A 12,644-nucleotide genomic window follows, 5' to 3' on the forward strand; every position below is an offset into this window, starting at 1 on the left:
AGAATAACAGAAAACACTAGAACAATAGATAGCAGAGAGCTGTTAATTCAGACTTAGAGCAATAAAACTAACCCTAGTGATATTAGCATTCTCTCTGGGTGCTTTCACACCACATGGTTCTAAGAATTCAGTTCTAGGAACTATCCAGCAGGGTGGTTCCAAGAGAACCAATTTCTTTCATGGGCCGTTTTCCTGGTTGCATTCGCACCAGCAGCAGGAACTCTGTAGCGGCCAACATCCATTTATTCGCAGCATTTACAAACATGCTTGGAGCTGTTTTTGTTGTGTGCCGTGGGTTTCGTGATAAAGGAAATGGAATGTAAATGCACAATTTATGCAATTAAAAAGAGCACGAAAATCTGACTACATCTCTTAAGAAAACTTGCAGTGTTACAAATCATCGAGGCTGAGAAAAGAACACAGTGTTGCAGATGACAGGTAAATGCCGTTAACACTGTTTTCCATGTTCGTGGAGTGAATATTTTTTAAAAATACAGATAACCAGTGTTTTATAAGAAGTTCCTATAGAACTGTTTTAGACCCTACTCTGAAGTAAGAGAAAATTTAGTTCCCCCAAAACAGAGTTCCTAGAACTAAATACGTTCCTAGCTCCTGTGGGAACATCCGCCAATAGTTCTAGTAAATATGAAAAGGCTCCTCCAGTGTGAAAGCACCTTCTGTCTCTTGCTGATCTCTCATTGTCACGGTTTGTTAGATTCTGTAGTGGTTTTTACCTGCCAGGTCATGCAGTTCTGTGTCAGTAGCGCTAGAAAGTGCCTCTTCCAATTCCGGGTCAAGGGTCGTGGCTTCCTCCTGATGGATCTCGATTGGTTTCTTTTTGGGAATCCATACCTTTCCTTTAGAACAAAAAGACAAAAAGTGATCAGTAACATAAATGGCATTACTTGCATCTTTTTTCAAAAGTGACCCATATCTGATATCTGCATTTACACTATACACTTAGCAAAACAACCAAAGCTAGACATTCTGACCTGGAAAAGTTTAGGCCAAAAAGGAAGTAAATGGACACAGATGAAATAAGCTTTTGATTGCCCAAAGGCTCAAAAGACAAAAATCTTCAGCATGACTCCACTTGGTTGAGCCTCTAACCTCCATTGCATCACTGAAAAGATTCATGTGATTGTGGTTGGTGTCAACCTGAGTTAAGATCATTCATTTTTACTGTTGCTTTTTTAATGATGTACGAATCATATTGACAGGAGAATATCCGATTTATTCATATCAGATTTATTTCCACTTGGAAGTTGACTTTTTTTTTTTTTTTAAACAGTTATTTATTCATCATCCACACAAATACATTAAGATTTAACTTAGACTAAAGTTAAAAGTTTCATGACAGTAAGGGCCTTTTTATCTTTTTGAATTAAGTCCCTTGTGCTCACCGAAGCTGCATTTATTTGATGAAAAATACAGAAACAATTACTATAATTATCAGTATAGAAAACGGCTGTGCTTCTTAATATTTTTTGGGAACTGTGCTACATTTTTCCTTGTTGAATAGAAAGTTCTTTGATGAACAGAGTTCAAAAGAACAGCATTAATTTAAAATAGCTCTTTTTTCATAACAATATACAGTAAAAGTCGATCAATTTAATGCATCCTTGCTAAATAAAAAAAAATATATATTTTAAAAACTAATGCAAATGTCACACTACAAGACTGAATACATGAATATGGAAGTAGTTCCATGTAAAAATTATTCTATACATTGTTCAAACAATACTAGAACTCTCCCACTTCCAAACATAAATGCTTGAAAATTGCTGCCCAGTCAAATGATAAAAGTGAACAGCCCTTTACTTCACTGAAAACTGTAAAAAGACTACATCTCTACTGAAGACCTCAGCAGAGAGAGAGGCTTAGTGGTCAGACATGATGTCCAGCTGTATGAATGGCTGGCGTTTATAAACTCGACACACAGATAATGATGGTGCACAGCAGGCCCATCATGATAACCGCTCACCGCTGACCTCATTCACTCCAATGCTACTGGACTGTGACGCTGATAATGAGGTCGGTAATGTGATGCTGGTCTTGTGACGAGCTCATTCTCTCTGGACAGTGAACAACATGCTCTACAGCTTTATTCAGTACATGTGACTGCTGATCTCTCTCATACTGAGTGACTGTGAAGGGAAGGTTCTGCTGAAAGTAGGGATGCACCGAATGTTCGACAACCGAAATTATTCGGCCGAAAATAGCCAAAAAACGCACTTTCGGTGTTCGGCCGAATAAGTAAAAAGGCTGAATAAATTTTGCCGAACAATGACGTTTTTAATGACGCAATCAAATAACCCGCGTAGAGTGAGAGGCGCGCGCTTTATGCAGCAAACATGTCAGCAGTGTGGAAGCACTTTAAAGTGTCAGAGAAAGAGGCAAAAACGGCCGTTTGCAGACATTGTTCTGCTGAATTGTCCAGAGGGGGTGCATCTGCAAAAACGTACAGCACTTCCAAGTTTAATTTATCACTTAAAATCAAGACACCCCGAACATCATGCAGAGTACGAGAAAGACATGGCGACAATCAAATCAATGGCAACAGCAGCAGCAGCAGCGAAAAGAAAAGTAGCTCCCAGTCCTAGGACACCCACTCCATCTGTGGCTGACTTCTTAGAAAAGGCAAAAAAGTTTGCCAATGACAGTGCCAAAGCTAAAGGTATTACTAAAAGGATAATGGAATTCATCGCATTGGATGATCAACCATTCTCTGTTGTAGAGGATGTTGGATTTTGCAGGCTTATAGACCATATTGAGCCCCGTTACACCATCCCTAGTAGACGGCATTTCTCAGACGTGTGCTTACCTGAGATGTATAACGTCGTTTCAACTAACGTCCATGAGCTTTTGGCTACAGATATTGCAGCCCTCAGCTTCACGACTGATATTTGGAGCTCGGATGTGAGCCCCACTAGTATGCTGAGTTTAACTGCGCAGTGGATCGACACAGATTTCAAGCTACAAAAGATTGTTCTTCACTCACAAGAGTTTAGAGGGTCCCATACAGCTGTAGCCATATCTGAGGCGTTCGCCAACATGTTTGTCACTTGGCGTATCGACCGATCTAAAGTGCATGCGGTAGTCAGTGACAACGCAAGAAATATGGCTAAAGCCATGGAAGATAGCAATCTGAAAGGCATACGGTGTATGGCACACACAATTCAACTGGCGGTCAACGAGGGATTGTTGAGTCAGCGCAGTATAGCAGATGTGATAGCGATAGGCAGGAAAATTGTTGGCCATTTTAAACATTCACCGCTTGCCTATGCGCGCCTACAATCTATCCAAGAACAGTTCGGAATGCCACAAAAACGTTTCCAACAAGATTTGAGCACAAGGTGGAACAGTACATATTATATGCTGGAAAGCCTTTTTGCGCAAAAGCGAGTCTTGGCTACATACATAGCAGATCATGACCTGCCCGCGACATTCACCGCATACCAGTGGGTGTTAATCGAGAACGTTCTTTCTCTTCTCGCCCCCTTTGAGCAGATAACAAAAGAGATAAGCTCATCTGATGCATCTGTGGCAGACGTCATACCCTTACTTGCAGCACTAAAGCGTCTTTTAAACAAAGAGGCTGAAACAGACCAAGGAGTGAAAACAACTAAAAGTGCGCTCTTAGAAGCTGTCAGCACACGATTTAGTCAGGCGGACTCAGAACCCCTGTACTGCATCGCGACTGTGCTTGATCCACGATATAAAGATCATTACTTGGATGTGGGGAAAAAGATGCGCACACGAGAAATGATCCAGGCCGAGTTGTATTTGGGAAAGCCGCTAGGTGATGGAGACGGTCAGGTGATGCACAGCGCAGGAGATGAAAACAGCGCAGAGAGTAAACGGGCTCGTACTACAGATGAGCAGCGCACAGTCTCGCTGTCTGACATGTTCGATGAGATCCTCCAAGAGAATAACCCATTTGCAAGACAGAGGACAAGCTCGACCGCTCAACAGTTAGATGGGTATCTCTCAGAAGTCCCCATCCCCAGGAGCAATAACCCTCTCGAATTTTGGAGGACCAATCAAGGCCGCTTTTCCCGACCTGCCGCAGATGGCACGCAGGTAGGCTACTTGTATGGGAAATTAATTTAAGATTTTATTTATATTTTGGATTATGGTAACACTTTATAAGTAGTTTCTATTTTTAACATTAACTAACAATGAAAAACCCTTATTAAAAGCATTTATTAATCTTAATGTTAACATTTACTAATACAGTATTAAAATTAAGTATCACATTTGTAATTTTTGAATTAAAAAGTATCAAAAGTGTTTGGCCTATTTGTTAAAACTGTTAATGCACTTATACTAACATGAACTAAATATTTTTTATTATCTTACATTAACGAAGATAAATAAATACCATAAAAAATGTATTGCTCATTGTTAGTTCATGCAATAATGTTAACAAACATTGTAAAGTGTTACTACCTATATTTTATATTATGTATTTTGTGAAAATTTAACTATTTTCAGTGTAGTAAAATAGTAGGCCTACACTGGGTTTCAACCATTTCATTATCTTGAAGACATTGTTCGTTTTGAAATGAGCAACTGTCAGAAAACTGCAATAAAATATTCAACTATTCTGCAGGTACTTGTCTGCTCCATGGACAAGCACCGACAGTGAGAGACTGTTTAGTGCTGCATCTCATGTCATCGATGAGAAGAGGGAACCGACTTTCATGTGAGAAAGCAGAGAAGCTACTTTTCATAAAGAAGAACCTGCCACTTTTCCTGAAGAAGTAGGCTAAGTAGGCTTATGTCTAGGACAGTTATTTATTTGTTGTGGGTTCATCCACATTTTTTGCACTATTCAATGCACATTTGTTGTTGTAGACATACAGAGTTACATTCTTTCAGCAGTCAGTTATAGGCCTAACATAGGCTATTCAAGAAGGGGGGCTTCAAAGATGGCGGATTTTTTTTTTTTTTTTTACTAATTTATTTATTTATTTTACGTTATATTGTGCTTTGTTTGTATAATATTTGCTGGAATGTTCAAAAATGTTCAGTGTTAAATAAATATTTTGAAATTGTATTTTTGTTATTTGATTTATTTATCTGAAAATCAACACAAAATAGTAAAAAGCAAATTTTTACTATTTAATTATTGTAATGGTGATAAAATTGGCAAAAATAAATGGAAAAAATGCGAAACACCGCGTTCGGTATTCGGCCTTCGGCCAAGCATTTCATTATTATTCGGCTTCAGCCAAGAATTTCATTTCGGTGCATCCCTAGCTGAAAGCATTCAGTTCTTCTGTTTCAGTAAAACTTCAATGTCAAAATTTGAATTGGATGTTTCACAAAGAATAAAAAGACTCCAAGAACATCATTATTAAATGTCCATCAAGATTTGTGCTGCTCCTCAGCCCATTAGAAGCAAATATGGAACATTCCAACTCATGCTGGATTTTGAGAGACATTTAAAGATGAACATTCTGTCATCATGCTGTTCCAAACATGTATCATTTCTTTCTTCCAAGGAAAACAAAAGGAAATGCTCTGCAACAGTTGGGTTCTGGAAGTAAAAATCCCATTCATTTTCTCCATAAGGAAACTGATTTTGAACAGTAACTTTACAGACAGACCTACTGTGAGCTATGCAATTGTTTATCAATGGTAAATTCTTTCGTTAAACACGAAAATGAATAGTATTTTAAATTACTTTTTTATCAGAGAAATTCATGGTTAAAAAAAAGTCTTTGACTTCGAAGAATAAACATGAGCACTGCACGTGTCAAAGTCCAAACCCGGCAAAGATGTTCTTATATCACTGTATTTCTGAAGGAATCTGACTGTCTTCAGAAAATTATGGATGTCATTTTCATTTCATCTTGCCTGTAATGCCTGAGCAGTGTTTGTGAGCAGCGCTTATTTGATTACAGCCGTTACCAGGGAAACCTCTATCTCCAGCTCTAAGTGCCTCCTGCTGGCAGAGAATGAATTTGCATATATATGCCGCCACAAATAGAGTGCAAGGCTGTGGGAAACACCGCTTCTATTATGAATATTATTAAATATTTTAATTTGAATGTCAGATTGATTAGAAGCACTGTTATCAGAGTAGTTCATCGTTAGCATAAGCATGGCTAACGCTAATATAATGAGCATTAGAATGAAGTCTCTTTATAAACTATTTAATGCTCTTTTTATTTTTATTGTGGTGTTATATAAGTTTTATTTGGTTATATTTAACATTTTTACATGATGGTGTTTTTTATTTTTATTGTGAATCTAAAATATGCGTGTTAGAGAATGTAAAATTTGTTTGTATTGTTTGTGTCATATCAGTCAGGAAAGCAGTTCTTGGCTTTTTTTTTTTTTTTTTTCTAACTTAATGTTATTCTTGGCTTTAAAATTCAAAAGCCATTTAAAATTAAATATGTACAGTTTGGATTAAATGAAAGTATAGTCAATTTTTTTTAACTAGCATAGTTTTTATGTTTTGCTTTGGTTATGAAATTGGTACAGAGAACTGTGGATTTTCACTGGTATTGGTACCGAATACTGAAATTTTGGAAACACTAGTTTGGCACATTTAATTTATAAGTAAGTATTCCTCTATGACGTTACATGATGATTCTAGACGTTTATGTATGACATAATCTTTCCAGCCATTGTAATAGCAGCTGGCAGCTGTAACTTCTAATTACACAGATGTGATTAAACCATGGCTCTGGCCTGAATCAGCAGAACTATCTACTCCATAATCATACGCTGCTTCCTTTTCCACTCTGGAGAGCAGCAGTACTCACTCAAGCCTATGAGGTTTGGAAACACACAACACGACACAGTTTGGAGAGACTCCACTGACATATGATTGGTTAGTCTTTTTCTAATCCTGATTCAGTGACTGTGAAACACATTTTAATGAGTAAAAGAAAAGCAAGAAGCCAAAAGAGGCAGTGTGTTACAGCAATTTTACCACTTTTAATTTTATAGGGTACTTTTAGGTACAACATAAGTTATTGTTTAGTTTTTAACTTGGCACAGTAGAGTTCCTAACAGGAACAGGCTGAGGGTTCTAAGAGCTTTCTCACTGCTCTGGACACAAGAACAGGCTTTGTGTTTGAGGTGTGGCTGAATTCCAAACACATGTTATCAGAGCAAAAAATGGATGTGAACCAGAAAAAAAACAACAACATGGTGTTTGCAGAAAACTATTCACAGAGCAACTGATGTGAAAAGCAGAGACTGTTTAAAAAGAGTATTACAGAGTTTAACTTCCATAAATAGATGAATATTCACGTGACTTTAAGGATATCTGCCATACACATACACAGTCTTCTTCAGCTACAATTAATATTTAATAAAACTTATAATGACATTTCTTAGTTTTATATGTCCCAAACACACAAAGTTAATGCAATCAGAACCTAAAAACCAGCACTAAAGTGAAAACAGCAGGGCCGAATGATGCAGAATAGGTCACCCCTCAACTATTTTAACAGGAGCAAATTAAAACATGCTTCATACTGGAAATGAGCAAATTCTCTCCCGCTGTAGTAATGGAGACTCTGTATTCCTGTACTGTTATGTTCTCTTCATGTCAACACAATAAAACAGTGTTTTATTATTACACAGATGCTGTTATTCAGTGTGATGTACTGCAGCACAGCTTCTCTGCATTAACCTGAGGTCACTTGTTGATACGTACTACAATCTGGAATCCAACCTTCTGTTATAAAAAGCCCAGATCATAGAGATCATTACACTACCGTTGAAAAAAAAATTGGTGTCAGCAAGATGTATTTTGTTTTTTCTTTAAGAAATTAATACTTTTGAGCAATGACGCATTAAATGTTACATTTAAAAAGTGACAGTAAAGACATATAAATGTTACAAATGATTTCTATTAGAGCTGGCCGATACAGATTTTTTTTGGGGGCCGATACCGATATTAGGGAGTAAAAAACGCCGATATCGATATATTTGCTGATATTCTTTGTGTATATTATAGTACAGTACCAGTCAAAAGTTTGGACATTTTCCCATTTGTGTGTCCAAACATTTGACTGGTACTATATATAGAATACAGTATATACATAAACAGAATATATATACATAAACACATTTTTTGCAATGATCACTCAAATGTGGTGATCAAACACTTATAATGATGTGTCAAAGATATGTAATGGAGGCAGGGCATGTAACTATTTAACAATAAACTTAATTACCAAAATGAGTCTGATTTCAGTGCACTGAACAGTAAAGTTGAAGTTTCGGAGATCCCTTCAGCTTGAGGAGCCCTCTCGAACGCCAGCCTCCACAAGTTGGTAGACCCCCGGGATCGCTAGATTGGTTGGCGCCAGACCGCGAATTTCACCACCAGTAACTCCCGAACACCGGGGGCTACCGACGCAGGGGTGGTCTCATTCGAAAGGGGGGCTCTAGACATACACTCGATTCGGCGTTCGAGAGGGTTCCTCGAACTGAAGGGATACCCCAAATTTGGTGTGGATCCGTCATGCCATTACGGAGATATGGCCGTTCAAAGTTTCAGGGGTTTTAGACTTAAAGGGATAGTTCACCCAAATATTAAAATTATGTCATTAATGACTCACCCTCATGTCGTTCCAAACCCGTAAGACCTCCGTTCATCTTCGGAACACAGTTTAAGATATTTTAGATTTAGTCCGAGAGCTTTCTGTCCCTCCATTGAGAATGTATGTACGGTATACTGTCCACGTCCAGAAAGGTAATAAAAACATTATCAAAGTAGTCCATGTGATATCAGAGGGTCCGTTAGAATTTTTTGAAGCATCGAAAATACATTTTGGTCCAAAAATATCAAAAACTACGACTTTATTCAGCATTGACTTCTCTCCCGGGTCTGTTATGAGCGCGTTCACAGCACATCCGGTTCGCGAACGAATCACTCGATGTAACCGGATCTTCTTGAACCAGTTCACCAAATCGAACTGAATCGTTTGAAACGGTTCGCGTCTCCAATAAGCATTAATCCACAAATGACTTAAGCTGTTAACTTTTTTAACATGGCTGACACTCCCTCTGAGTTTAAATAAACCAATATCCCGGAGTAATTCATTTACTCAAACAGTACACTGACTGAACTGCTGTGAAGAGAGAACTGAAGATGAACACGAGCTGAGCCAGATAACGAACGAAGCATTGACTCGTCCTCGAGTCAAGAACCGGTTGCATCGGTTTTCGGATCACCGGTAGTGATGGGAAGTTCTGTTCTTCTCCGCGAACCGGTTCTTTCGGACAGTTTGATTCAATAAACCGGTTGCCGAAAACGGGTTTCACCAGTTCTTTTGCGCTCGACGTAATGACTTCATTGGCGATGATTGCCCTTGATTCAAGCCTTCGGTTTACCCGCGCTCAGAACATTAGCACAGAATCAGTTCAGAATCAATCATCAAAAGAACCAGTTCAGTTCAGACGCGCTGTGTGTCAGTCTGCTTCACGCATGCGCAGTATCATCAGCTCCTCGCTTCTCGAACCGGACGCGTGCGACAGAAACGGTTCTTGACTCGAGAACGAGTCAATGTTTCGTTCGTTATCTGGCTCGGTTCAGTCAGTGTACTGTTTGAGTAAATGAATTACTCCGGGATATTGGTTTATTTGAACTCAGAGGGAGTGTCAGCCATGTTAAAAAAAAGTTAACAGCTTAAGTCATTTGTGGATTAATGCTTATTGGAGACGCGAACCGTTTCAAACGATTCAGTTCGATTTGGTGAACTGGTTCAAGAAGATCCGGTTACATCGAGTGATTCGTTCGCGAACCGGATATCACTAAACTGCAGTGTTGTGAACGCGCTCCTAACAGACCCGGGAGAGAAGTCAATGCTGAATAAAGTCGTAGTTTTTGATATTTTTGGACCAAAATTTATTTTCGATGTTTAAAAAAATTCTAACGGACCCTCTGATGTCACATGGACTACTTTGAAGATGTTTTTATTACCTTTCTGGACGTGGACAGTATACCGTACATACATTCTCAATGGAGGGACTGAAAGCTCTCGGACTAAATCTAAAATATCTTAAACTGTGTTCCGAAGATGAACGGAGGTCTTACGGGTTTGGAACGACATGAGGGTGAGTCATTAATGACATAATTTTAATATTTGGGTGAACTATCCCTTTAAGCTTTAAAGCGTTTCATCCAGGTCTCCAGTAACAAACAATGAAGCGCACTCTGCTGGACAAACTACTAAATTACACCATTTCAAGCATTTTATCTGCGTAATATGTCCTTTAAAAAAAAAGTCATATCGGCGGCATATAAATCTAATATCGGACTAATATCGGCTGATAAAATCGTGATAAGCGATATATCGGTCGGGCTCTAATTTCTATATCTCATAAATCCTGTTCTTTTGAATTTTGCATTCAAAGAATCCTGAAAAAAAAGCATATTAGAATCATTTCTCAAATTCAGCTCTGGAGACTGTAAGAGACTTCTTTGACATTATTCATCATTCAGAAAATACAGCATAGTTCTTTTTGTAAAAGTAATTTTTTTCGAAACATTAAAGAACAAAAAAGGACAAAGACAGAGCATATCTGATGATGCAATTAGGGCTGGACGATATGGCCAAAATTTATATCACGATATATTTCTTAATTTCGGTCGATACGATATAATTCCGATATCAATATGAACAGTATAAAAAGCCTCGTAAAAACTGCCAAGAACACCCACAACAGATGTCTGTGTATATAAATTTATGAAAAATGAATTTGCCAAGTCTGACACCTCATTCAAAACCATTTAATATTTTTGATTTAGCCTTCATACAAACAATAAATGTGAAATCACTGTCAAATAATCATTTCAGACTCACCTAATTAAAATTAATATCTTTAACTTCAAACTATAGGCTAATATATACTACCAGTCAAAAGCTTTTGAAAATTTTCTCTAATCTCCACTGTATACTTCTTTTTTTGAAAATGTAACAGAAACTGCTTTCATATTAATAATTTCGAATTTGAATTTGATTTTTGGAATATTTTTACTATTTAAAATAACTGTTTTATATTTGGAAATATTGTAAATGTAATTTATTCCTGTGATTTCAAAGCTATATTTTTAGCATCATTACTCTGATTACATGATCCTTCAGAAATCATTCTTATATTCTGATTTGCTGCTCAAAAATAATTTGTTGGAAATCAGCTGAGTAGAATTTTTTTCAGGTTTCTTGATGAATAGAAAGTTCAGAAGAAGAACATTTATTTGAAATAGAAATATTTTGTAACTTTATAAATGTCTTTATTATCACTTTTGATCAATTGAAAGCATCTCTGCTAAATAAAAATTTCTATAATTTCTTTCCAAAAGAAAGAAAGAAATGATGCTGACTCAAAGCTTTTGAATGGAATAGTGTAATCAAATCAAATGTAATCAAAATGTAATGTTACAAAAGCTTTATGTTTCAGATAAATGCTGATCTTTGGATCTTTCTATTCATCAAAGAATCCTGAAAAAAGTACTCAACTTTTTTAAATATTGATAATCAGCAAATCAGCATAATAGAATGATTTCTGAAGATCATGTCAAGACTGGAGTAATGATGCTGAAAATTCAGCTTTGATCACAGGAATAAACTACATTTTAAAATAAAAGTTATTTTAAATAGTAAAAATATTTCAAAATTTAACTGTTTTTGCAGTACTTTGGATATAGATTGAAACAAATGTGCTTTAGTCAGTATAAAGAGTATGAAGAGTGCTCTTGAGTTGCTGCAGGAAAAAAAAAAGTGCATGTCGCTGGAGCCGGGCTTAAATGCAAACTGATTGTCTGCCAGCAGGAGGCGCTGTGAGAGTGGTAGACCCAGCGGTTTCTCCAGTAACGGCTATAATCAATGGAGCTGCGCCTATGAACGCTTCTTTATCAGATAAAATGAAAATGCCATCGAAACTTTTCTGAAAACAGTCGGTTCCCTTCAGAGATACATTCGTATAAAACACCCGCTATGTGTTTTGATTTTAAAACGTTCAGTGCTCATGTTTATTCATCGAAGTCAAACGCCACAAATAAATCAATGTATGGGAATCACTGGTATATCGAAATATCGGAAATGTGTTTAAAAACCATATCAACGTTATTGAATTTTTTTTTATCGCGATACATATTGATATTGAATTATTGTCCAGCCCTAGATGCAATCATCAAACGCAAAGCAAGAGCCAAAGTGTAAGTACTAAAGAACAATCTTAAGTGCACTGGCTGCTTAATCCTGCTGAATCTGCATCAAATATCAGATTATTATCATTTAAATCCACACCACAAACTGGTTTGGTTTGGTTTTGTTCTATTACCATGATGACAGAAACTGAACAGTCATCTGATTCTGAATGGCCGATATGAACAGAGCAGTTCTGTACTGAATCTGAAGGGGCATCTTTGTTAAGCAGTCCTCACAAGGAGAAAGGAGGGAACGTTTTATTTAAGCCCTTTATTTAGCGGTTGTTTTTTGTTCTGTTCATGTAAACCGCTGTGGTACAGAGAAAGCCTGAAGCACAAAACCAGTCAGAACCAGAAGAGAGAGGAGCTCGGCCCATCACAGTGTGTCTCTTGGGCTCAGCTGAGCCGCTGAGCTGATCTTGGCTGACCTCCACCTCCCTAACTACTTCCTGTCCTT

At 37.4% G+C, this 12,644-nt stretch overlaps 1 protein-coding gene across 2 annotated transcripts in view; it reads right to left on the reverse strand.

Moving 5' to 3' along the window:
• Positions 1-12,644, reverse strand: part of LOC109059479 (tropomodulin-2-like) — a 39,510-nt gene that overhangs the window by 11,251 nt on the left and 15,615 nt on the right. For both annotated transcript variants that reach the window (XM_042743678.1, XM_042743677.1), the window contains exon 4: positions 735-857. In XM_042743678.1, the coding sequence (XP_042599612.1) occupies positions 735-857 (123 nt within the window). The remainder of the gene's footprint in view (positions 1-734; positions 858-12,644) is intronic.

This window comes from Cyprinus carpio, chromosome B18, assembly GCF_018340385.1.
Source record: "Cyprinus carpio isolate SPL01 chromosome B18, ASM1834038v1, whole genome shotgun sequence".
NCBI lineage: Eukaryota > Metazoa > Chordata > Actinopteri > Cypriniformes > Cyprinidae > Cyprinus > Cyprinus carpio.